We start from the raw sequence: 27,693 nt of genomic DNA on the forward strand, positions 1-27,693 counted from the left end.
TGGAAAGATGCACACATTTCAAATTTCCCACAATCAAAGAGAACACTAATACACATGTGTGCAGCAAAAATCACGGCTCGGGTTTCTTGTGTATGCAAGTTATTTAAGGTGTTTCAACTGTACACATGTCTCAAATGTACTCAGTCTACCCTGCAGTGCATACTTTTAGGGTAAATTAATTAGCTTATTTCAATTCATCCATTAACAAATTGCCAGCAAAACAAAGCTATAAAATCACTCATCAACACATAAGTGATTAAAATCCCAAACTTTCATAAATAAGAGCTCAAATCTATAGCTAGCTTACCTCTAATAGTTAGCCTCTACAGTTAGCTCACGGTTGTGATGCTAACGGACTTTTTCTGATGACACTGAACCATTTCTGTAAAGTAAATATTCAACAGAAGCGTGTCAATTACATGTAAGAAAGTGTCAGGAACAGTTGTATGTATTATTTGTGTAATTTTAGGGACTAAACTTACCTGAAAGCAGTAAAAACAACAGTGAGAGACGGAGTTTTTTTGCTACTTGTCAGCTGAGTTGCCGCCCCGTTTCCATGGAAACTCCCTCCACTCCAGTTTAAATGCGCCTCGAATGTTCAACTCACGCCTCCATCAAACACATGAAAGTTACGCAGCGTTTACATAAATAGAAACTTGTAAATTAATTGGTAAATTAGAAACTTGTCCTGAAACTTGATGACATATTGTTTAAGTGGATAGTAGGCCTAAATTGAATGAGAATATAGGATCTAATATTTTATAATATAATATAATATAATGATAGCTTTAAAATGGTAAACGTGGTGTAGAAACAAAATGCATTGTAAAAACACATTGATTAAAAATCATGATGCATGAATATAATTTCAGAAATAGCCTATGTAAACACACTAGTGTTGTCACGGTACCAAAATTTCAGTATTCGGTACCGATACCAGTGAAAATCCACGGTTCTCGGTACCAATTTTGGTACCACATGCTAATTAAAAAAAACACACTATTTTTAATAATAAAGTCAAACAAAAATAAAATGTATGAAAATTGTGTTTCAAGTTTTTCCGCAAGTAATAAAAGTATGAAAAACAGTAAACAAGTTTCACCCAAATTTTATTTGTTTTTTAATTAATTAAATTTAAACACATTTTATTTTTTGGGTAAATAAAGGGGATTTACTATTAAAATTAAAATATGGAAGAAATATTGTGTGATTTCTTTAAAAATAAATATTTATAAAAAAAAATTCAACAGTAGTAATAGTATCACATACATTCTACTAAATAATAGTAATATATTTCTGGCACAATGTCTTTAAGATAAACGTTTATTTTGACGGGTTGCCGTGAATACCTTTAAATTTCTGTGTGTAGCTATATGATATGACGCCGGTTTTACTCAATGAAACGGTCAAATGCTCGTGAATGCTTCAGTGTATGTATTTAAAAAAAACAAAAAAAACAAAAAACGCGCGTCTCTGCCTTTCATTCACTCACAGAGACGCGCAGGATTCATATTTGAACCGACTTTTGCGGCTTAATATTTACAGATACTAGTCCGTGTCCCGATTTGATTTAAGTGTAATGACCTACTTTTGATCAATTCATCCAAACTTTGACAGATTCCGTGACATTTTGTGCTAAACTGTAAATTCCGTTTTTATAACTGGATTCCGAGATTCCGTCCGCGTTTTCTGCATCGCGGAAATCATAGGGCCATACGCGTCAAGAACCGGGCTGACCGGGTACTCGGTACCACTGGTACTTAAAAAAACCTGGTACCGTGACGTTTTCATTTTTTTAGTACCGACTTGGTACCGAAGTACCGGGTCTTTTGACAACACTAAAACACACACACGCAATATGTATTTTTAAAATATATTTTCGAAATATATTTCAATATTTTTATGGATCATCAGTTGCTTGTTGTGGTATGTGTCAGACTCCTACAATATAAAAGTATTAGCACTGCTAATGTTAATAATAGTAATATGTTAAAATTAGTTTTTATTGGAATTTTATTGTAAGAATTTAGTTCTTACCTCGGTTAGAGCCCCATGCTTTACGTTTTCTGTATATAAAGCATGATAATAATGCCACAATTACAGCTATAAGAACTGCAGCTGTGACTCCAGCTATGAGACCAACTGAAGTCACTTTCTCACATTCAGCATCAGAGGATGTTGTTCCTGCTTTTACTTCTGTAAATCCCATAGTCTCACATCTGAAGATATTTAATTCAGTAATATCAGTACATCCAGTCTTAGAGTAACCATTAAATGAAATTTATAAATCTGTGGACAATACTCACTTTGAATGTGGCAGGCAGGCCATTAGAGAGCCATCTGAATAAGTTCCATCAGTGCAGTCAGCACATACGGTATCACTAAATGCTGTTCCTGTAAAAATATTGAGATTGAATGAGATATACAATGTCAATAAAGCTGCTACTAGGGTTGTTTGTAATTACTAGGGTAATCAGAAAATTACTGACTAAATCAGCAATTAAATCTGAAAACTGCTGTAAATTAAATAATTATACAGCTTGAAGCTAAAATATACTAGGCAACATTTGAAGTAGATCAAAACCTTTCATCAAAGTTGTCCTAAAACCAAAACAATACCCATTCTTGGCTTTGATGTACTTTTTTGATCCACTTCAAATGTTGACTACTGTACATTCTGCATGCATTTTATCCTGTTTTAAAAAATTATAATAATAATTACATACACACTCACCATTCTGTTTAATATATTGTCCAGGGTTACATGCGGAGTGCTCCACTGCTAATGCACAAGAGCCTTTATTTAGTTTAATGCAATGGAATCCTTCCTGTGGCTCACAAGTAGTATCTGCAGAGCGCGTGCAGGCCTTGTGCACTTTTAAGTGTTGGGCTGTGAACACAAAAACAGAGAACCTAAGCATATTGAGAGTGTTTTGTAAATCTTTACCATTAAATGAATGCTTTTATCACTGAGCACATACCTGGATCACACACAGTGCAGGGAAAACATGATATAAGTCCGTTGGGTTCATCTGTGTATGTTGATGCAGGACAAGGAACACATGTTGTACTGGTATCTACAGTACAATGCCAATAAACACAGTTTCCTGAAAGAAAAAAAAGGTAAACTGTGTTTTTTCTTGAATGAAATGATTATATCTCATACTAACATGATCATGCAATTTTTCTGTCAAGTGACCTCTTTGCTGCATCACATGAGTTATCAGCTGATTTGACAATTCTAGTCATGTGTGGTTGCAGCCAAAAACATTTACACATGACATAACCACAATAGCTTTTTAACAAACCAAATCAACAGTTTCAAAGAATATGTAATGCAAGTTTGATAAAAGTGTATCTTTGTGCTTGTAAAATTTTAAGTTTAACTCTTTAGGATATTAACACTTATCCGTTATATTGGTTAACATTAACATTAATTTTGGCCAGAATACACTACATAACTTTTAAAATCTAACAGATTCTTAACAAACACTAGGCATCATATGCTTGTCGACTTCAGAGGATCACACAGTACCAGATTTTCCAAATGCTCTTAACACAACTCAGGCACAAACATGCGTCTTGTTGTTAGAGACATATGACAAATGAAAGTCCTAAAACTGGCAAAAAATATTAAACATGTTTGATCTGCTTCAACTAGATAGAATCATACCCTAAAGCTAAAAAGCTGAGTCTGTATTCATAATAGGGATGTGCACGAGTACTCGATTAATCGATTACTCGAACGCATCAGCAGCGATCGAGCATGAAAACGATGATCGATTGGCTCTAAAAATGCTTCTTTTTTTTATTATTAAACTACTTTCATTCTTTCTGATTGGTTATGCTGGTATTTGGGCGGTAGTCTGATATTTGATTGGTTATGGCTGCGAGAAGTTGTGGTCTAGAGACAAGACCGGAGCACAGAGCGAATATGGCTTCTAAAGCGCACAGCGATGTCTGGCAACACTTTGAAAAACTTGACGAAAAAACTGTCAAGTGTAAGATGTGCAGCGCCACACTCGTCTACAACTCCACAACAAGTTCGATGCGTTACCATCTTGCACATAAACACAAAAAAGCAGATGATGCCGATGCCACTACCAGCGGTCAGACGAGCATAAGAGATTTCACCATCAGACAGGGCAGAGAAGATGACGCAGCTAATAGCAGAAATGACAGCAGAAGACTTGCTGCCTAATAGTTTTGTTGAAGGTGAAGGTTTTAAACGTTTAATGAATTATGTTGAGCCCCACTATACTGTCCCATCGCGCAAAACGGTCACTGCAAGGATTGCTGCTCTATACGAAAAATGCGCTTGTTCAAAAATTCACAGCGCAGTATTAGAGACGCGAGGTGTCGAGGAAAGACACACAGCTGTGAACATTGCCAAACTACCTAAAAGACCGCCGGTCTAATTGTAAATAGACTCCGCACTCGGCTTTCATCTGAGCACGTAGACCGACTGATCTTTTTGAATAAAAATATGTAGTCCTTATGTTAAGTTTTATTAGCCATGCATGGTAAAATATTCAGGCTGTTTTTGTTTTAAGTTTTAAGCAGCATAGTTAAATTATGCCGGCTTTATTTTATTTACCTTTACCGACTGATCATTTTGAAAGAAATGTTATTTTACCAAATCTTTAAGTTTTATAGCTGTGGTAAAAATATTCAGGCTATTTTTATTTTAAGTTTACGCAGCGAAATTATGCTGGCTTCTAATTTTCGTTAGGTTATGGGCTACTTAACAGTCGTTTGGTGAAGTTGTATTAAACTTTATTTTTGCGAACCTTTTACAAAAAAACTTTTTTGATCCACAGCTGTTGTGATGCTGCTGAAGTAAAATATTGTTTTGTTAAAAATAACAGTTGAATAAAATAACTGAAAAGCAGAGTAACGTGTGTTTTATTTGTTTTATACAACAGAAAAAGGTAGGTTATCTTTTTAAAAACTGATTCAAAATATTTATGCAAATAATAAGACGCAAATATTGATGGGGATAATACTGTAAAATAACTTTTTTTTTTTTTTTTTGCGGGGCTTCAGTTGCCATTGTTTTAAAGCGCCCTGTAACGGGAGAAGCGCATCCACTACTTTCTGGTTGGCACGCAGTTCAAGCTCACATGCATTTTGTGTAGATAAATACAATTTGTAATATAACATTTACATATTGTGTATCTAGGCTATATGATTCATTTTATATACACAATGCCTCATGTAGAAAAAGCGCTTCAGCTTCACCTCACACTGTTATTTCTTTTAAATGTTTACTGTATTAACCACTATTGATGGTGATTTTTAATAATCTGTGTTAATTTAATTATTTTCTGAATTCTGTCATAGTTTTATCATCAACGTTTTTAACAGGGCTTTAATTAAAATATTTTAATTGTCGCCATGACGCACACGCCCCGCCCCTTGCTTAAGCTCCACCCCCCGATTAATCGAGTACTCGTTTCTCAAACCTGTGGATTACTCGAAATGAAATATGATCAGAAATGTCCATCCCTAATTCATAATACATGTTTGTTTTTGTAAAATCCGTCAACTCTGCCTGCGTAAAAGCTGCAAACTGGTTCTGACTTTCAGCATCAAAAACATTGGGCAAAAATTCTGTCCAAAAGTTGTTTAGTGTATTCCAGCCTTTATCGTACAGAATCTGAAATAAACATTGGTACTGTACCGGGGGCACACATGGGGCAACATTCTCCTTCAATCTCATATTCAGCACGGGCACATCCACAGAAACATAGTCCCAAATTAGCAGCAATGGTGATAGCAACAGTGGATATAATGGTCCTTAACAACAACATGTCCAAATAAAGTGCAAGCGAGGATTATTCAGTCAATTTGAAAGTAAATAAAAACGTTTCACCCGCAGATTTCATGAAGCAATTTTTTTTCACAACTTCACATTAAATAATGAATTAGATCCAGTACTCGGCATTCCTGTCCACTGAGAGGGACTTCAGGTCTGTGTTTAAATGAATATAAGGGCTGTTTCAGATCCTGATGGCTGGTTCTCTGTCTTCAGATGATCAGTTTGATGGAGGCTTTAGAAGATGCTGTGGCAGAGACTCCAACAAACACTTCTTCCTCTTCACACTCGGCTCGACTCCTCTTGAGTAAACCGAGTAATCAGGTGTATTCTGTGAAGAGTTTAAGTAAAAAGGTTATAGCTAATGTTCTGTGTTAATGTGCTATTATGAATGTCTGCTTTAAAAGTGTCAAAGGCTTATTAAAATGTGAAAAGGTTCATAGCAGTGTTTGATATACAAAAGTAAACATGCTATCCACCATTTTCTTCAACACGGAAGTAAGCCTATGGGCAAGACTTCCGGTTCATTAGCCGCTATATAAGGAAATAATGAGAAGAATAACAACGTGCATTGAACAGTAAAACTGTTTGCACTAGGGTTGTCAGGATACCATAAAAATGTCTTACGATACTATGCCAGCTGAAGTATCACCATACCATGCAGTATTGTGTTCATTTAAAATTCAATTCTACAAAATGAATCAAAATTGAATAAATAAATAGATGTAAGTGAAAACAGACAATATTATTATCTGAATACTTAATTAATGTGAATGAATGACTGGCTATTGTTATCCATGAAATTATCTAAACAAATCTCATTTTAGCACTGCACAGAAGCTGCAATAAGTGACATTTTGATGTGGCATTTATACATTTAGACTGTATTTATAATTGCATAAATAATGTTATGAGATTAATGTTTTAAATACTACATTCTGAATATAGAAATATGTTGGGAAATAATGTAATATGCCTACTTTTAGACGGGAAGCTTAAATCATTCAAATGATTCTTTCAAAACGGCTGAATCCTTCAGGAGCGAATCAAATGACTGCTTTCATGAATGGCTCAGTGAATCAGTGATTCGCCCAAGACAATGTGGATTTGGATTCGAACAAACGGAACAAAAACAGCACTCTTGCTCGTGTCGTATTGCCGAACAGTAAGGAGCATTTTTTGCTTGCGTATCTTGAAATTTCCGAGTAAACAGCATGTATATTAAAACATAACATTATAAATGAATAAAAAAATATATATAACGATTGATAAGAACCAAGTGCAAAGCCGCTATGCTGATGAATGGATTCGCATTCGTGATCGCAAAGATGCTTCCAGAAACGAACTACACCTGTTCTAGAAGTGGTCAAATGAATAAAACTGCGAGAATACTTTCTTGTAGGATATTATGATGTTGAATAAGTGATGCTTGAGCTGCTGTTTTTTAAAATGACATAAGATGGTCTGAATCAGACCCTTTCTTCTGATAAACTGCAGCATGAACAACGACGTGCAAGTGCGACTTCTCATTGCAAATTGAACTGAAGCTTTGGGAAACACTCCATTCTATATAACGCGTTTACACAGACTATACTACACAGCAGTGGCGTGCACAGACCTCCGGAGGGGCAGGGGCAAAATGGGGATGTATGGGTTTGGTCCCCTCAGCTAGGCGGATATTTAGGCCAAAGTGGGTGAAGATAAAAATCGTTGTCATTATTTTATCTTTGTTATTAAAAAATGAAAGCAAAGATACACATTACAAATACACATAATATACAAATAAAATAAACAGTGTTTTATTTTCAGGTACAATAGGTGTATTTAGCAGGAGCATTCAGGAAATTGAATGAACAAATCTAAAAATAAAACACTATGGATTGACTCCTATTAAAGCAACTGTATTAAAGTTTTTCAGTCAAGAGTAGTGAGTGATTTTTCTCTTTGTGTTTGGTTTTTTATTAACATTAAAGGAATAATTCACCCCAAAATTAAAATAGGCTAGTGTTTGATTTTTATACCTTCATTTACTCACTCAAAAGTTGTTTTAAACCTGAATGAGTTTCTTCTGCTGAAAATAAATGCTCTTTTGAAGAATGTGGAAAACCAAACAGTTGCTGGTCTACAGTGACTTCCATAGTATTTTTTTTTTTTTCTACTGTTAAAGTCAATGTGGACCAGCAACTGTTTGGTTACCCAGCACAAGAAAGAAATTAATACAGGTTTGGGACAACATGTGAGTGAGTAAATAATGACAGAATTACAATTTTAGGGTGAACTATCCCTTTAATGACAGTCGGCAGCATGTTTAGTACTGTCCCTTTAAGACCTGCACGCATCTAATATACAGGCACCATGCGTTTCTCTCAGCTGTTTACCTTCATCTGAGACATAACCAACTGAGTCTATACATAAACCTTATGTGTTTTGACAGTATTAGCACAAAACATAACTTTGTTCAGTAGGCGCTGTTTGACGGGCTTTGGGTGTATGTGCTCAGAAAAGGCGCTCGTCAGAACAGAACACTGAGTGAAACCTTTAACCAGTAAGTCTTTGAAGCAGATGCAGATAATGTACTTTTGTGACTGCTAATAAGTGCAGTGTCCCGTGAGAGTAACTCTACCGCTGAGTTAACACTGATGTGAATGTATGTGGCGTTGTACAGTAACGTTACATAGAGACGGCGGCGCCAGAACTGCAGCTGATAGAATGTGTGATGTAGCACGATACTACAATATTTCTTCAAAAAAGCAAATCGTGGAGACATTTTTATAGTCCACAATCAAAAATCGTCATATCGAACACCCCTACCCTCGGCAGAAATCGCAGACTAGGGGCACCAGACCGCAAGGGCACTTTACCGTCGGATCTCAAAGAGGCAGGGGCTCGAGCCCCCCCGCCCCTTGTGCACGCCACTGCTACACAGAGCACAACAGAAAGACATTTGGCAATCAACGTGTAATGTTTCTGCTGGCATGCATGTTCAAATGAACGTTTTAAACAGTGTGCGTGCCGTGCATACAACATATCTTATGGTACCTTATGGACGATACTACCATTTACAAAATGCAATGGCACCTCGGGTGTTTTTAAGCTTTAGTATCGCGATACTACCGTAGTACCGGTGTATCGTGCAACCCTAGTTTGCACTACAAACCAGTGAGAGCATAATTAAGATAATACATTAAATTAATAAGACACACCAATTCTCAATATCAAGCAGCAAACCAACGGTTTTGTACAGCTAAAAATAGCTGGACGCGGATGAGACTGGAAGCCTGGGCCGGTTGCATGAAAGCCCTTAAGCTAAGAAATCCCTTAGTTATAAGGTTAAGGGAACCCTTAGTGAAACTTGAGTTGCAAGAAGAATCCTAAGGGTCAACTGAAGGAACCTTTAGGCTGTCATTAAGTATTCCCCTTAATTATCTAAGTGTTCCCCAAGCGTTGCTACAAAGTCCTTAGTAACTATTTAATCTTGATAAATTTATGGGACCAAAACAGCTCCCTTAAGTCGTCTTAAACTCAGTATCTGCAGGATTTTTAAGCTCAAATGTAAGACTTGAGACATTTTTTTAAATGCACCTGCACAAATAAAATATCATATGAGCATAGTAGGGAAATGAATATGGTAACATATTAAACTGTAAAATGACTGTAAAAGGCATGACTTACAGGTTTTCACAAAACAAAAAGTTCTATTTTTTTTTAAGAAAATGGATGTATCAATTATTATATTAATTTAAACAATCATTACCCTGATAGCACACGTACATCAAGGAGACGTCTATTTGACATCTGCATTTACATCTGCAAGACGTATTTTTTAGGGTGTTTGCTCATCTGCAATACGTCTATAGGACGTCTCCTTTTAGATGTCAAATAGACGTCTATTAGATGTCTTTAAGATGTTTATGATTTAGAATGTATGTAAAACTGACATCTTATAGATGTCTGTCAGATGTTTGTAGACAGCAGATGCTTTCCAGATCAACAGATCTTTAACAGACATCTTGCAGACGTACGTGTGCTATCTGGGTATTAATCAATTATTACATTAATTAAATAATGTAAATGTAATGTCTTAATTGTTTAGATTTTTATAATGCATTATCTTCTTGTCGATCCACCTGCTCACATTTACAACTCTGCGTGTTTGCAGCATCAAAACGGGTTAATTTTAACATTTGGTAAATTTTCCGTCATTGGTCAGAAGGAGGCTCTTTCACTGCAGAAACAAGGCGGTTTCCTCTGTAACGACTGTATACAACACAGCGCAGAAATGGGCAGCACTCGTTTATTTAATGTTTGTTTGTGTTTTAGATTAACGAAATACAAACCTAACCAACAAATAAACGAGTGATGCCCGTTTCTGCGTTATAAAAATCTAAGCAATTAAGACACATTACATTTATATAGAGAAGGTGAAGCTGACGTCACACCGCGTTGAGTTCTGGGAAACTGCTTTGTTTATCCGCCATACTGAGAGGATCGTGCTGCCTCTCCGCTATTGAGTTCAGGGCAGGATTTTGTTTTTTCGCCTATTCTCTGTGTAAAAACCCCAAGGGAAGCAGGTCGCGGAGATGACGAGAAGACGCCGGATAGTAAATCTGTTAATAATGTCACCGATAAACCCACTGCCTGTCACTCAATAAAAGAATCGCATTGCTGCGTGTTTAAGTTTTGATTTTGATCACCTTTGCTTGTTTGATTCTCACTCAGCTTGTGAATTAGCGAACTTGAACAGAAACATAAGGCTTAATACAAATGTTGCTTAAGGCACCAAGATTGTGATAAGGCAAAATTGTAAAGCATACTATGTGCAGATACACATAAGCCCAAAATGTGAACACAACGCGTTTTCCTCTCATGCACAGAGACAGTATTAAAGACCACATTCTGTACACACCTTGCTAATAAAGCATACTAAGTGCAGAAAAACTGACTAATCCAAAATATGACATTTAAATATTGTCTGTCTTAATGCATAAGCGTTTATTACGATTTTCTAAAGGGAGGAAAACACAAGTTACGTTAATACTCTGGGCTCTTCTGTATGTCTTTTATCATAACTGCCTTAGTACATTAAACAAGCATTTTAAAATGCTACAAAACTGTTCACAAGTTTCTAGTGATTTAATTTTAGATATCATTTGTTGAAATAAATATACAGTACATACAGTGTGCTTGTGTCTGTCCGTTGAATGTGACCCGCAATCTATGATTCTCCTCCGTGGCCACGGAAAAAGGAATAAAGTGACAAAAATTATACTTCATCATTTAAATGTTTCCAACAAAAAAATGGACCAACTTCTGTCAGCTTGTTGAACAAACACTCTATTTGGATAATCTACCATATGATGGCTGAAGCAGCAGCGGGCGACACTGTTTTCATGGTAATCAGATCAACATTTTAAACAAAATTCTTAAGAGATAAAATCTAATTATCATGCGACATGATGAAATAGATTCTCTTCCCTGCATGAAGAATGTGAATTTAACTTAAAGGCAAAAAGAAAACAAACAAAAAAAGAAGATAAGCAAGTATCCATATTAATTTCAGCATTTGCAGCAGAGGGTGATCCTCTCAAAATGGCAACGGCACCCCAACATGCAATGCGGCGTGAGGTAGCCTTACATTCTCTATTGTTATTTAATGTAATTTTTTCTTAAATTATATAAAACTTTTGTTTTGTGAAAACCTGTAAGTCATGCTTTTACAGTTATTTTACAGTTTAATATGTTACCATATTCGTTGCCCTACTACGCTCATATGATATTTTATTTGTGCAGGTTTTAAAAATGTCTTAAGTCTTACATTTGAGCTTAAACATCTTAAAATACTGAGTTTAAGATGACTTAAGGGAGCTGTTTTGGTCCCTTAAATTGATCAAGGTGAAATAGTTACTAAAGGACTTTGTAGCAACGCTTAAGGGAATACTTAAAGTCCAAGTGGGCGTGGTTTCAGCGCTGCCAGCGGACACGCCCCCATTTTGATACCTTATTTTATTCACTTGGGAGACCGGTGGAGTTCCGGTGTTCTGTCAGATTTTGCTACCTCCCATTAAAACAGTAGGTAGTACAATTCGACAACGAAAAACGCTACACTCTAAAAAATGCTGGGTTGTTTTCTCAACCCAAACGCTGGGTTGAGACTTTTGTGTAAGGATGCTGGGTTGATGTAACCCAATTTGGGTTGAGAATCGTTCTTAATCTGTAACCCAGCGGTGCTGGGTTGGGAACGCGGACGTGAAAGAGAGCACGCACGTCACGCAACAACACAGACTACACCAGTCGGAGAAGCCGCCATTTTCTTAGCGCCTTCAGGTGGAAGCAAATAAAAGACGTTTATGCAGTTTATGGTAAGTAAACATACACATTTCAAGTAGTTATCAATTGTTTTTTATCCAAGAGTATTTTGAGATTTCGTGGAAGGTGGAAAAGTCAGAAAAGAGCTTATATGGAAATATTCGCGGTTTTTTCCTCAAGTCTTAACTGCCGCTTTTATTGGTTTTCTTATGTCTTATTTCCAAAAATTCTGTTAATAGAGTTTGTTATCAACATTTATTACATGGCTTGGTTGAATTATAATGTAGAATGCGGTATGTTATTTCTTGATAACAGACCGCTGCCTGCCAAGTATAACAGACCGTTGGTTGAAAAAAACTGATGAAAAACAGAGCGTTGCCGTGGAGACGGGGCGGACTATTTTCTTTAGCGGAAGCCATATAAATCGTTTTTAAATAAATAACTTCCTTTTTAAATCAATATTTTGTGCCAAATTATTTATTTATTTGGTAGGTAGCCATGTAATAAGCGGGATACTGTATAGCGAGGTGGTTGTTATAGCGAATACAACCCCTGGCTTCAGGCTGATTCAAGACCCCTCCGCTTCGAGCGGGCTCTTAATCAGCCTGTCAACAACCGCCTAGCTATACATTCTCCCTTACATACCGGTATTCAGTATTTCTCTAACGATTTTACTGTAAATGCAGTTTTACTCTCAGATTAACGTTACCTCACGGCCGAATGACAGCCGCGCTGCGCCTCATAACGTTACAACTCTGCTCAGTGGACTAGGAAGAAAGTGCGCCACACTGTCATCGCGACGCTGGCCTTAGGAAGGGAAAAGGTAAGTCCATTTTCTGAATATGTTACCTTTACTTTATTATATATGATTTGCTGTATTAGCTACGGGTTTGATTCGGTGAAGTTTAACATAAGTTACTTTGCCAAATTATTTGGTTCTCTAAAAAGAGCCCTCACGTGGGTTTAATGTTCGCACCGTCAGAATTTATTTAGCAAATGCGTTTCCATCTCCCATTATTTGCTTGTTTTCGTACTAGTCAAAAACCACCTCAAGCGAGCGTAAAAACTTATTTGCGAATTAAAGAATTTTGTTTCTAATTTTGGTGTTTCCATCACTCGTTTCTGATGCGATACTTCAAAATACCTCAACACAGTGATGGAACCATAGCTAATAAGGACTGCCTGATTAGCCAGGGTCAGTATGAAAGATGCTCGGGATAGTTGACGGAATTATATATATATATATATATATTTATAATGTATGTGTGTGTATATGTATTTGTGTGTACCTCAGCTTAACATATTTTCCCATTCAAAATTCCTGTTTGTGATTTACATTTCTGCTCTCAACAGAGTCAAATGTAGATTCAGAAAGAGCTACTCAAATGACAGAGTGGCTTAAAAATAATATCTGGCCACTAAGTCAGGTTGAGCAATACATGAAGGAGACGTCTATCCATAGGGCCAAATGGATTCGTGACAATGGAACCAAGACAATGATGGAAATATTCAAGGAGTATCCACGTCTCCTCGACACTCCAGGCATGGTGGGTTTACATTTAAGAAATAAAAACATTGGCTCAGTATTTTCTTTTTTGTTTTACAACTTTGTTTGCCATGTTGGCCTTTGTTTTGTATTTTTTAGATATCCCAGGATTTCTTAATTTTGAATCCAGACTCCGCTTCAAAACACCTGTGTTTAAGGATAAGATTCTGCAGTTTGCCAGTAGAGAGAAACAATCTCTTGATCTACTTTCCAGTGTAGAATTGATGTCAGCAGGTAATGGGTATTAAGAACACTGTTACAAATTAATAATTCAGTCTAAAATGAATTACTATCTCTCATGTCATTCTAAAAAGGAGAGATTTTCCTGTTTACAATTACTGTTAACTAATTACTGACAACTTTCATTTTGTTAACTATTTCTTTGTAACACAATTTAATAAATTAATGTCATACATCCAGATTTATTGCAGTCAAATTTTATTGCAGTTGTATGAAGACTTTTTTTTTGTTTTAATTTTGAGTGATTTTTGTGAACATCTTTTCATTGTATTCTAAAGAGACGCAGAGTGATGTCGCCCTGCAAGTACTTCCTGTAGTCCTTCCCACATCAGTGTACAAGATTGGAAGGAAAACGTTTAAACCAACTTTCATTGACACCGGAAGGCCTTCATAGACATACAGCCTGTAAGTTAACAGACATTGCTAAAACTACATGATTTAAGTATTTACAATATATTGTATGGATCCTTTTCACAGACAGACACATTTTAACAATTATCAATGTCACAAATCTAGTAATGTTTTTAATTTGAGTGAAAAAATACATTGAGTAGTGTCACCCAACAATGAAAATTCTGTCATCAATTACTCACTTTCCTGTCGCTCCAAACCTTTAAGACTTTTGTTCATCTTCGAATGGAATGATGATATTTCTAATAAAATATGAGAGCTTTCTGTCCCACTATTGACAGTCTATGCAATTACCACTTTGATGCTACAAAAGTTAATAAAAGATTGTAAAACTAATTCATATGAATCTAATGTATTCCAAATTTTCTGAAGAGACTTGATCGCTTTATATGATGAACAGATTTAATTTAATTTAAGTATTTATTTTGGGTGAACTAACCCTTTAAGGCCATGACACACCAAGCCGACATAAAAAAAACTAGTGACATTAAACGGTAACTGTGTTGTTGCCATGAGTCATTTGCATCTGGGCCAAAAGTTGGAACACACTGCAAAGGCTATGGTCAAGGGCCACCTGCCAACAGGGGTCCGACTAGTGCTAACATTGGCCGATGGTTGGCTTGGTGTGTCATAGCCTTTACTGTTCCTAAAGGTATTTACATTAGTTTTACATTTTGTGTTCTAAATTGATGCCAATTCTTTCTTTCTTTTTCCCTCTTCTTTTTGTTTTGTTTTGTTTTTGTTGTCAGATTGGGACCAATATGGCTGAGTACCTGCGCTCAAAAACTCTGAATTTCCACATGTTCTCATGCTTGGAGACAACCAGTGCTTTCAAGCCTTTGCAGTTATAAACGGAGAGGCACTTGAGCAAAATACATTGCTTGCTGCAGTTGATGTTTGCTTTAAGGCGTTCTACGTATTTGACATAGACTACCCGAAACAGTGTTCCACAGTGTGGCAGTTTTTACAGACTGTGGTGTATGGACTTTCTGGGGATGAAACGCCAACAATGAGAGTTTTGCGAGCATTCATTTTTGCTGACAAACAGTAGTTTTGTTATTACTGTCTGTGACCTTGCCTCTTTTATGCTGTTTGTTCTTTTCATATTTACTTCTATTACTTCTAAATACTTTTCTTCTACAGTACAATTACACTACAATTGATTCTTATCGTGAGTATTTTCTCACATGCTATGTTATGCTCAAGATGTTGATGTAAATGCTTTGAAATGTTTTAATATTTCAAATTCATATTTTCTTCAAAAGATACATTTTTCTAACTCATTTTTGCTGACAAACAGGTTATTACTGTCTGCGATCTTGCTTCTTTTATGCTGTTGTTCTTTATTTACTACTATTACTTCTAAATACTTGTACTTTTCTTCTACAGTACAATTACACAATTGATTCTTATTGTGAGTATTTTCTCACATGATATGTTATGCTCAAGATGTTGATGTAAATGCTTTGAAATGTTTTAAGATTTCAAATTCAAAAGGTTAATTTTTCTAACTCATGTTTGCTGACAAACCGGTTATTACTGTCTGCGACCTTGCTTCTTTTATGCTGTTGTTCTTTATTTACTACTATTACTTCTAAATACTTGTACTTTTCTTCTACAGTACAATTACCAGTGTTAGGAAAGTTCACTTTCTACATGAGCTACTTCAAAGTTCAGTTCACAAATTTTAAAATGAACTAGTTCAGTTCATAGTTCATACTCAAAATTTTTAACTAAGTTCACATATTAAGGCCTGTTTACGGTGTGTTTTAGTCGGGATTTCGCCTGGAAGACTATAGAAATCTGGCACTCTAGAGTGCGTGTCGTTCAACAGAGAGCGCGTGCCGTTCACACACACCAGAATGAACGAGTTCACAGTATCGTTCATCAGGCAGTAATACAGTACGTTCAGTTCACGTTCACCCAAAATATGAACGAGTTCATGAACTATCGTTCAATGAACGCGTTCAGGCACAACACTGACAATTACACTATACAATTGATTCTTACTGAGTATTTCTCACATGATATCTTGCTTAAGATCTTGATCTTTCTGTGATGGTTTCATGCATTTTCATTGAATTTTGTCATGGGACATTTAAAAAAATGTATTCACAAATGGACAATTTTACCTGATAAAACAAAATAAATTTTCATATTTTGATTACTGAAGTCTGTATTGCTGTAGATGTGTTATTTTAGTCATTTTAATTACTAAAATTTCTAGTTTAAATTTCCAACCCATTTTGGGTTACATTAACCCAGCACTGTAGTAATTTCTAACCCATAATTGGTTTAAAATGGCAACCCAGCATGCTGGGTCAAACATGTAACCCAAATAGATGGGTTAAAACAACCCAGCGCTGGGTACGTCCCTTTTTGACCCAGCGCTGGGTTGCCAAAATAACCCAAATTGGGTTGTTTTTAACCCAGCATTTTTTAGAGTGTACCTGTCAAATTATGATTTATTAATGTCTACACCTACCACAACCCTAAACCTACCCTTACAGTAATGCAAATACAGTAATTATGTGTTATATTCGTTATTAACCCTGCAGGTTACTTTTAAGTTTAATTTTATAACCTAAAAAGAACGTTCCCAGAACGTTCCCTGCAGGTTATTTTTAGTTGTCATAACCATGTAAACTAATTACAACTTTGCAGATTTTTCTGATTATTCTAACGCTGAAATGTGTATTTTTTTTTATCAAAAACAAACTATTTTTGCAGACTTTCATGTATGAAATAAGCTTTTAATAAAGTGTAGACATCAAATTAGTCAAATCGCATTAGAATGATAATAAATTCCAATTTTATAGCTGAAATTAAGCCGAGGTTAAGCATAGTCTGAAAAGCATACCATAAACACTGGGTTTTGTATGTATGTTTCTTTATAGCGCGCCTCTGATCTGCACGCGAGTCCAGCACGCGCTTCTCCAGCTCGCGCTTTTCTCCTGTGTTCTATATAAAGTCGTGCACTCGTATTTAAAAATTAACGGTCATTTTGTTTTACTGACTGACTAACACTCGTTTATTGATCTCTTTATTGAATAATTACTTATAATTTAAAAATATTCGAGAGTAAACATTGTGATTTCAGGGAGATTTGACAAGTAATTGAAGATGATAATAACCAAGTTTTTGTTTACGGACCAAAAGAGAGAAGCACGTACATCATCCTTAATTCAGTGGTAAGAAATGAATGTAATATTAAAGTCAAATAAATGTTTGTTAGAATCTAACAAATACCAAGATCGGCAGTCAGGTTTGTTCGGATGCACAAAGAAGAGAAACCTTTCGGGTACCCGGGAGGCAGTGATTAAAGACAAGACTCAAGTGTCCCATTTAACCAAAGCTCAGCATTTATTAAGCCATCAGGGAGTATATATACGAAAACAAGAAGTTGCACCATTGGATGATCACAAGATCATATCAGACACAGACATCTAAATCATCTAAATATGGAACTGTGTCTGTTTAGCAATCAGGACAAAGTTTAGGACAAATGCAAGCTCAGCACACATCAGCGCATCTTCTGAGCAAAAGGGCACAGAGTGTTTCTGCTAAAATCTAACAGTGGCCACTTTAAGACACCGTAATGTCTTACCTCTAGAACACTCTTGTGCAGATTTAAGAATCATGTATATATACTCATTACATCATCAATAATCAACAAATCATTGTTAGCATATAATTAACCAGATCTGTGTTAATCAATAAAACATAAACATTAGAATCTAACTCTTAACAAATACCAAGATCGGCAGTCAGGTTTGTTCGGATGCACAAAGAAGAAAAACCTTTCCATGATCTGCACTCTCGCCAGACATGACCCTCACGACCGCAGCGAAAGCACACAATTCTTGGTTTCCTCAAGAATTGGGTTATGCTGTTTCTTTTCTGGTTGCATTTGTGCAAACATAGCATCTTCTGATTTAGCTGCAAAGCCTCCAGATGAATCTAGTTCCCTTACTCGCTTCCCCAAAGCGTCAATATTCATCTCGAGCAAATTTGTAGTTGTAATTCTGATTAACTGTGCCTGCCTGCTCTGCATGTTATTCAGAAATGTGTTTAAAAAAAGTGCTTTCGTTTCCTCATTTACTGGGAGTTTAGACTCCTCTATCCAAGCCTTTTTAAATCTCAGAAGCAGTTTCTTTAGGCTTCTGCTTCGTATTTGCAGCAAATGACAGGTCTTGTTTATTACCTGCACGCTTCTCTAAAAAGGTTCTGAGCTGCTTAAAGAAGGTATCATGGCTTGCCGCACTTTCCCAGTAAAATTCATGGGGGTTCTGAGCTGTGGCTGAACCTGCTATTTTATCATTGTCATGGCTTAGTGATGAGCATTCACTAATTAACATGGCTTCAGTCACATCTCCTTCAAGCATTCTTAATAAAACTGCTCTATAATCTGCGCCCGTAAAGTGTGCATCTTCACGCTAATAGTATACCTACTGTTGCCAGCCGAAGTGCACAACAATGGAAAATTAATTCCACTAGCGAAGTGATTACACTATCCCGTCTCTATACGGAGATAACCCTAGGATCCTACAGGGGTAAGCGCTGTATTTCTATCTCAAGAAATATGCAAAAACACTTACCCCATTTATCGTAGGTCCTTCTCTTTGATCTCTTGACACGTCTTTTCCTGTCGATCTCGGAACACTTTTCCCAGTTCGTAGGAAGATTCCCCCCTTTCGCGGACGAGCCCCCAATTCATTTTTAGTAAAAATAAAATTCGCTTTCTTAAAACCCAATATTTTGTTTAAGTCAATTGTTATTTGGTGCTTAAGAAACGTACGATCTGGGTTATTATATGGTAAGTTACATGGTAGTTATAATAAAGAAATCTTATATTAACGGATAATTCAATATCATTCAATGCTCCTTATGATGGTTAAATGTGCTCTGATTATCCTTTAAAGGATTAAACAATAGTTTGAAACAAGACAAATGGTTTGTAGTAACGTTACTGATTATTGAGGTCCATATCTGTCCGTCTTCCATATGCCGCTTATACTCTAAGTTACTCGGGACGGGAGTGCTAGATGATTACTGACAGCAGCGGTATCGGAGTAAAGAGGTTAGGAGAACGTTCTGGGAACCTTAAGAGAACTTTCTAGGAACGTAAATAGAATGTTCCCTTGGTTCCCGGAACGTTCCCTAACCTAAAGGGAACGTTCTATTTACGTTAAGAAAACTTTCCTGGCTACCCAAAAGGGAACGTTCCTGAGAACGTTCTGGGAACCAAAAATTGTTAGCTGGGACAGCATTTTATGCGTGCAACATTACTTCGAGCCTGTCAATCAACATTAGCGCGCCACCCACAGGATAAAGCAAAATTTTGTGTTCAGAGATTAGAATATAAAGATTACAAAATAATCTGCCTCACCTAGATTTACAGTCGCTCAGTGGCGCCTCCAAGGGGGGACCAGGGGGGGCCACGGCCACCCCTAAAATGACACCGGCCACCCCATTGGCCCCCCCCAAACAGAAAGAGTGGTTTTTTTTTAGAATAATATTTTTTTTTATATAAATTAACACGGACATTGACGAAATACTACATAAAAAAAATAAATATAATAAACTTGTATTATGTGTACGTAGAATTCGCTCTCAACCGTTGCAGCGAGAGACTTCGCGCGCTCACACAGCCGCACTATCGAAGCACTGCAGCACATGGTCTGTTCAAGTTCGAGAGAAGCAATCAACGCGGGAGAGGAAACTTACAAGTAAAACTTAATTTTCGTATGTTATATAAAACTTCGTTTATTCTGTCAAACTCACATAATACAATACTGTTTGGCTATAGATTAGGCGTCACTAAGGCATTAATTACGAACTGATCTATTGCTGTTGCTCACATGTCGAACACTTTAAGTTTTTATTAGATTAATATTACTCAGGGCTCTACAGTGCGACCATTTCAGTTGAATTTGAGACTGAAAAATGGGCTACTGCGAGCGACTATGAAAAAAATATTTAGGAGAAATGTGGGACTGACCCAATCAGCATATTTGAGTTTGCGCTGAAGGAGCTTCAAAGGTTTCTAACTTCCTCACAACACGTTTGGCTGCGTTGAGTAATGTAGCCTATCACTTACAGACATATCCACTCATTATAACAAACAACGCGAAGACAGACTGTAAATTAGAGATTCACTGTGCAGTGTAAGGAGCTGATTATAATAGTTCTGTGAGTTTTGTGAGATCGCAAACTAAGATGAGAGACATCTTTTAATGATTATTAAGGGAGTTTGCAAATGTGATTGATTTAATACAACAGTTCATTAAACAAGAAGTTAATATTAATTTAAGTGACTTATATTTTCTGACTACAACAGTATTGCCTTATTTTGCTCTATTTTGCCAACGAAAATAGTTTCCGACAAAGTAACAGCTGCGCATCTCCATTCAAACACAGCAGGGTTTTGTTTATGCATGAGCTGCGTTTTTAAACGAATCTAGTGTCAATAAAGACAGTCATGTACTTCGTTCCTGAATGAATCAGCGTTCAAACGAATCAAATAAATGAATGATTCAGTGATAAAATCAGTGACATGCCGCCACCTGTTGGCAGTTTTAGTTTAATTTTTAAAGTGTATTTCCTCTTATTTAAATCATTTAATATTTCTATATTCAAACATTTATATTTAAAACATTAACCTCAACATGAATTTATGAATTTAATTGCACTCTCAGCCTCATTAAACATTTGAAAATACACCTACAAGCCACTTGTGTGTTCTTCTGTGCCACCTCTGTAGTACAAGTTTATTCCTTAAATACTGATTTCATTTGATTGATAACTTATTCTTATTGTACTTTTTATTCTGTTGTTTTAATTAGAAATGTTAAAAAGCTTATACATTTTTGAACTGATAAGTAAAAGATGACATACTTTTAATAAAGTTAGAAAAATGCCATTACAAAGGTAAAAACAAAATTCTCCGTAAATCACTTTGAGTCAAATATCACCACGTAATGGGAAGGTAAATTTTTTATCAGAATTTTTAATTATTGATTAGAAGGTGCTCCTAAATTTTTGACCGTGCTCCTAAAAAGAAAAGTAAGCGTAGAGCCCTGTTACTCCATCAGTTGATCTGTAAATTATTGCAGATTTGGGCAACATTTAATGCACTTAAATAATATTAATATTAATAATCTTTGGCTCTTAAAGTCACATATGTAGAACAGTTTTTGTTACCCAGACAGACGAGTAGTATTTTATTAATTTATGTCTGACAACAGAAACAGAAAATATTTAAATTAAGCACTGACAGCATATTTCCACACAAATGTAGGGTTTATGATAAATAATCGAAATGAAGAGGAAAGCAGTCAACATCCACCTTTTTCAGCAAAAGGTCTGTAAATTCTGAGAACATTTAGAGCTTCATTTACTGCAACAGTCAGTGTACCAATTGTTTTGATGAAGTGATGGGTTAAACATCTATGCTTCTTGTTTACTTTTACTCTCTTTTGAAATGAATTTGCACTCCAAATAAATATGAGGGTACTTGCAGTTGAATTGCAGAGCGACTTTTTTTCTATTTTGCTCTGTATAGTAATAGCCTACTGAACTTTATATGCTCCCAGAATGAATGGTAACACCAAAAATTATTGTCTGCCATTAGATTTAGGCATGCGACACTTTTTTGTATTGTGCCACCCTAACATTTTATACTGGCCCCCTTTGGCCACCCTATAAAAAAAATCCTGGAGGCGCCACTGCGGTCGCTACTGGTGCATGCTTTCATTTTCTGTTATGAACACACTATGAACAACAAACATGTTAAAACGGATCCAATCATCGTAGCTTAAAGTAGACCTGAACGTACTACCCCAGCCGGCACATGACCAACCTTCAACGTTGAAATATGGTTGAAATAAGGTCAGTTCGTATTTCAACGTTGAAACAACGTTGAAACAATGTTTAATGCTTAACGGTTGAAAACCAACCGGTACATGACCAACCTTCAACGTTGAAATATGGTTGAAATAATGACAGTTGTTGTTTCAATGTTGAAACTACGTTGAAATAATGTTTAATGCTAAATGGTTGAAAAAGGGTAATAAAAACACTTATAAATCAACTTTGATTTTTTTTTTTTTTTTTACAAGATCTGTATGTGAATCACTTAATGTATGTACAGAATAAATAATTTCTGCCTTTTAAGTTATTATTAAGATCGTTATTATTATTTTATTATCATTTTACATTTTTATCATGAAACCTTCTGGTATAACTATTATCAACAATAAAACTAAACACATTGCGCTTCCTTACCACGCTGAAACAATTCCTATTGGTTATTTAACTTATTTGCTTTGATCATGATTGGTTAATCTGGCTGTCATTCATGAAACTGGCCAATGAAACTGTGCGCGCCATTTTAAGTTTGAAAATATGACCGTTATCCTGATCGTCTTTCTGAGTGAGGTCGCTGTGAGTGAGAGAGCTGCTGCGCAATAAAACTGCTAGGTCGGTCAGAATTCAGCTCCAGATCCACCCTCCACACCAGACCTCTCACGCACAAGGACTGCTGTCTACTTGCATATTATGTGTTCTCTTTAGAGTTAGGTGCATGGAGATATTACCCTGATTTTTAGATATAATGAAAACTATATCATATATATATTTATATATATATGAGAAGAGTTCAGATGCAAAAGCCTCTAAATGCCATCTGAAATTTTCTTCTAAAATGAGCATTTTTCTCAAGCTCCTATATTTATGTTCAGTTATTTCATTTTAATTGCATAGAAAAGGACCTATATATTGCCATTAGAGTAAAATAACTGAACTCTTCATATATATATACACTATATTGCCAAAAGTATTGGGACTTCTGTATGGGATGGTTTATGTATTTTTGGTCAAACAGACTTGAGCAAGTTTCCAAACTATATTTATAATTATTTATTTATATATATTGTGTGAATCTTTGCAGTGTATGAAATTAGAATGAAAAGCTTTTCCTCTCTGCATTGATATATCATTAAACCCTTAATAAAGTGCTTTGTTGTTGAGTGAGAATTGTCTCAAGAAATTCTGTGAAAGTGTTACTATATACTGTATATTTAAATTCTAAGAAAATTATTTTTCCATTTGGCATAATTGTTCAAAAGTTTTTCTTTAGAAAATGAAGCATCTCATCACTGCACTGCAGATTTATGGACATCTTATTATTAATTGTTAGAATGTTTTTCTTTTTTTTTTTTAATGCCGTCCGATTGATGTACAGCAAGTATTATTAGTTACTGAAAACACGAAATATGCGCCGAAAATCATAGTTTACATCTCAGTGTTGACGTTTCAGCTAAATTGCAATATTAACAATTTCCAAAGTGAATGCTTGCTTGGACATTTAACGACGATCGACCGTTGAAAGGTACGCCGGTGAAACAGGGTCACAATATCAACGTTGATCCGTTTTGCAAAACCGAAAGGTAATTCAACGTTGATTCAACGTCGACAGAAGACCATAACCCGAAAGGTAAGAGTGAAACAACGTCGCGATTTCAACGGTGAATCAACGTTGTTAGTTCCGCGGTGAAACGACGTCACAATATCAACGTTCATCCGTTTTGCAAAACCGAAAGGTAATTCAACGTTGATTCAACCATGGTACCTGACGTTGTTTCAACGGTGAATCAACGTTGAAATGCCGGTGTTGTGCCGAAATTGGTGACTTAGCGAAAACTGTGACCAGGGCTCGCTGTTCAGCAAATGTTCTCGCGGGAGCGCGCACGCGTTAGATCAGACGCAGAAGCCGAATGATCAGCGTCAGAGGAGACGAGCGCTGCTGTAAAATATGTTTCATGTCTTAAGACTAAAGAAAATTAGACAAGCATCTAAATTCTTATATAGAAAATAAATTAAATATTAATGCTGCTGTTGTCTGCGAATGTGTTACCCTACTACTAAGAATGGTTTACTTGTGATGTTATGTAAAACATATTTCTGATTATCTGATAAATGTAGGTCTTATCTTTATTCTTATTACTACTGTAATTGCCCAATAATGTTGGAGATCTACAGTTTGTTCCTTACAAATGCATATGATTATACACTTGAAAGGGTCACTGAATCTGACAAGTAAAAATTCACATAGCTATCAAAATGTTACCACTGTTTCAAAATAACTTACTATACAATTTTAATAAGGTGACTCATGTGATGTGTGAGCTCCTTTTCTTTCTATTTTACATAAATAATGCATATTGATAAGATATTGATATATTTATAGATACAGTAGGTTCTGACAGGTTAAATTTAAAGCTACTGAAATGTTAGCTCCATTTATTTAATGCTTAATAAAGTGACTTACAGTTGAAGTCAAAACTTTACATACATCTTTCAGAATCTGCAAAATGTTAATTATTTTACCAAAATAAGAGGATCATACAAAATGCATGTTATTGTTTATTTAGTACTGACCTGAATAAGATATTTCAGATAAAAATGATTACATATAGTCCACAACAGAAAATAATGGTTGCATTTATAAAAATTACCCCGTTCAAAAGTTTAGATACACTTGATTCTTAATACTGTGTTGTTACCTGAATGATCCAAGCTGTGTTTTTTGTTTGTTTGTTTGTTTAGTGATAATTGTTCGTGAGTCCCTTGTTTCTCCTGAACAGTTAAACTGCCTGCTGTTCTTCAGAAAAATCCCACAAATTCTTTGGTTTTCCAGCATTTTTGTGTATTTGAACCCTTTCCAACAATGACTGTATGATTTTGAGATCCATATTTTCACACTGAGGACAACTGAGGGACTCATACGTAACTATTACAGAAGATTCAAACGCTCACTGATGCTCCAGAAGGAAAAACTTTTGAACAGAATGAAGATGAGTACATTTTTCTTGTTTTGCCTAAATATCATATTTTTTCATTTAGTACTGCCCTTCAGAAGCTACAGAAGACACTTACATGTTTTCCAAAAGACAAATTAAGTTAAATTTACCCTGATCTTCAATTTCAAAAAGTTTTCACGCACTGGCTCTTAATGCATGGTTTTTCCTTCTGGAGCGTCAGTGAGCGTTTGAACCTTCTGCAATAGCTGCATATGAGTCCCTCAGCTGTCCTCAGTGTGGAAAGATGAATCTCAGAATCATACAGTCATTGTTGGAAAGGGTTCAAATACACAAACATGCTGGAAAACCAAAGAATTTGTGGGACATGAAGGATTTTTCTGAAGAACAGCAGGCAGTTTAACTGTTCAGGACAAACAAAGGACTCACAAACAACTATCGCTAAACTAAAAAAACACACAGCTGTGGATCATTCAGCTAACAACACAGTATTAAGAATCAAGTGTATGTAAACTTTTGAACGGGGTCATTTTTATAAATTCAACTATTATTTTCTCTTGTGGACTAGATGTAAACATCTTTTAAGTGAAATATCTTATTCAGGTCAGTATTAAATAAACAATTACATGCATTTTGTATGATCCTCTTATTTTGGTAAAATAATTAACATTTTGCAGATTCTGAAAGGTGTATGTAAAGTTTGACTTCAACTGTACTGCATGTGTCAGCACCTCTTATTTTTCTCATTTAAACAAAAGTTGTTTGATATGCACCTACCATTAATTGGCTTAATCATTTACAAAAGCAAGAACTACACATTAACCTTGTTTTTATATGAGTTTTGTTATTCAAAATCTGTACTTCATTAAAAATATAAATAATATGTGAAGGTATTATGTGGCATCAAGAGAAAAAGCAGAATTGAAATTAAAACATTTATATTGTGTGGCTTACAGGTTTTCCCTCCTGATGTTTCCCCCCTGAATCACAGATTCAATGTGAAAAATGCAGATAGAGAAGGAATTCCTTTGCCCAACATGCATTTATCTTGTTAACGTTCACCCCCTCCATTTCTGAAAGTGCAGTAATGCTGAAAAACTTAATAGTTAGTAGTAGTTTATTGAAATTAAATTATTGTTTGTTCATGTTGTAAATAATTTTTTTTTTTTTAAATAAATCAAATAAATGAATAAGCCATAAAGGTCATGTGGGACAGTGAACATTTAACATATAATTATACTACAGAATGTATTTCTGTATTTGTTTTGTAAAAGGTTGATCTGTGAGCAGACAACACTTTAAGTTATTTACAGTTACATAAAAGTCTTATTTAGGCTATTTATTCATACACTTTTTATCCTACTTTTTTTCAGATTATATAAAAACATTTGAACCCAATCATAACTTATCTCTAATTTGACTTGTGAAATTGATATAAAAACTTTTCTAGGAATACTCTAAAAGGCAGAAAAAAAAAACTCATGAGGAAATCTCTGTAAAATATAATTGTAATGGTAACAAATTCTTAGTAATATGCAAACATAAATGTAAAATAAAAATGGTATGATCAGTTAGTCATGAAAAAGTCATGTTTTACATTACTTTAACTCATCAAAATAAGTTAAGCCATTCTTAACTTTTTTAAATAAATTAGGCTATACGAAGTTCAACTCAAGTTTTAAGTCAGTTTAATGTAAGTTAAATTGAAATTACCTATACAGTTAAGTTGACTATACTTACAGTTGAGACATTTCAACAGTGTTAGAGGTGGAATAAGGAACAAACCTTGTGAATGATAACCTAAAAAACATCACATAAATTAGATTTATGAGCTGTTGTTTTATTTATTTATTTATTATCGTATTACTATTTTATCATAGTAATAAGAATAAAGATAAGACCTACATTTATCAGATAATCAGAAATATGTTTTACATAACATCACAAGTAAACCATTCTTAGTAGTAGGGTAACACATTCGCAGACAACAGCAGCATTAATATTTAATTTATTTTCTATATAAGAATTTAGATGCTTGTCTAATTTTCTTTAGTCTTAAGACATGAAACATATTTTACAGCAGCGCTCGTCTCCTCTGACGCTGATCATTCGGCTTCTGCGTCTGATCTAACGCGTGCGCGCTCCCGCGAGAACATTTGCTGAACAGCGAGCCCTGGTCACAGTTTTCGCTAAGTCACCAATTTCGGCACAACACCGGCTGGGACGAAACGCTTGTCGGGCTTTATGGTCAAAAGGTGTTAGAGAAGCAGTGAAATAATTTTAATTTGCATTTTGTCGATTTGAAAAGTGAAACTAAAAGTTCCAACGTCTAAAACATCGAATAGCTTTTAGCCGTCGTCAAATTACATACAAATACATGCAGAGCAAAGAGGAAACAGGTTACTTCTGGTCTCGTGACCCTCAGCTTTTAAATTGAGTCATTTTTAAAGAAATTCAAAACATAAATACCGTTTTGTGGCTCTTTAATGTGTCGTGACCAAGCGGCAACCTCCCGCTCTCTCTCGGGAAGCCAACACGGAAGTGACTAAAAC

At 35.5% G+C, this 27,693-nt stretch overlaps 1 protein-coding gene and 1 long non-coding RNA gene across 4 annotated transcripts; one reads left to right on the forward strand and one right to left on the reverse strand.

The window, feature by feature from the left end:
• Nucleotides 1-307: 307 nt before the first annotated feature.
• Nucleotides 308-27,693, reverse strand: LOC131535433 (tumor necrosis factor receptor superfamily member 14-like). Of its 2 annotated transcripts, XR_009269603.1 has the most exons (8): nt 27,611-27,693; nt 5,684-6,149; nt 2,982-3,107; nt 2,735-2,890; nt 2,307-2,394; nt 2,038-2,219; nt 483-609; nt 308-382 (listed from the first exon to the last, which is right to left on the reverse strand). XR_009269603.1 is itself a non-coding variant. In XM_058768217.1 (7 exons), the coding sequence occupies exons 2-7, from the start codon at nt 5,811-5,813 to the stop codon at nt 599-601; spliced, it is 693 nt and encodes a 230-aa protein (XP_058624200.1). In that variant the 5' UTR covers nt 5,814-6,149; nt 27,611-27,693; the 3' UTR covers nt 314-598. The 2 variants fall into 2 exon arrangements, 1 of the variants encoding a protein (XP_058624200.1); XM_058768217.1 differs by having other exon boundaries at nt 314-609.
• Nucleotides 11,909-14,438, forward strand: LOC131535434 (uncharacterized). 2 transcript variants are annotated; one of them, XR_009269605.1, is made up of 5 exons: nt 11,909-12,177; nt 12,811-12,947; nt 13,478-13,671; nt 13,770-13,904; nt 14,189-14,430. It is a non-coding gene; the product is annotated as an uncharacterized LOC131535434 (long non-coding RNA). The 2 variants fall into 2 exon arrangements; XR_009269604.1 differs by lacking the exon at nt 11,909-12,177 and having other exon boundaries at nt 12,188-12,947; nt 14,189-14,438.

The sequence above is a fragment of the Onychostoma macrolepis genome, unplaced genomic scaffold (assembly GCF_012432095.1).
Source record: "Onychostoma macrolepis isolate SWU-2019 unplaced genomic scaffold, ASM1243209v1 Scaffold26, whole genome shotgun sequence".
Classification (NCBI taxonomy): Eukaryota; Metazoa; Chordata; class Actinopteri; order Cypriniformes; family Cyprinidae; genus Onychostoma; species Onychostoma macrolepis.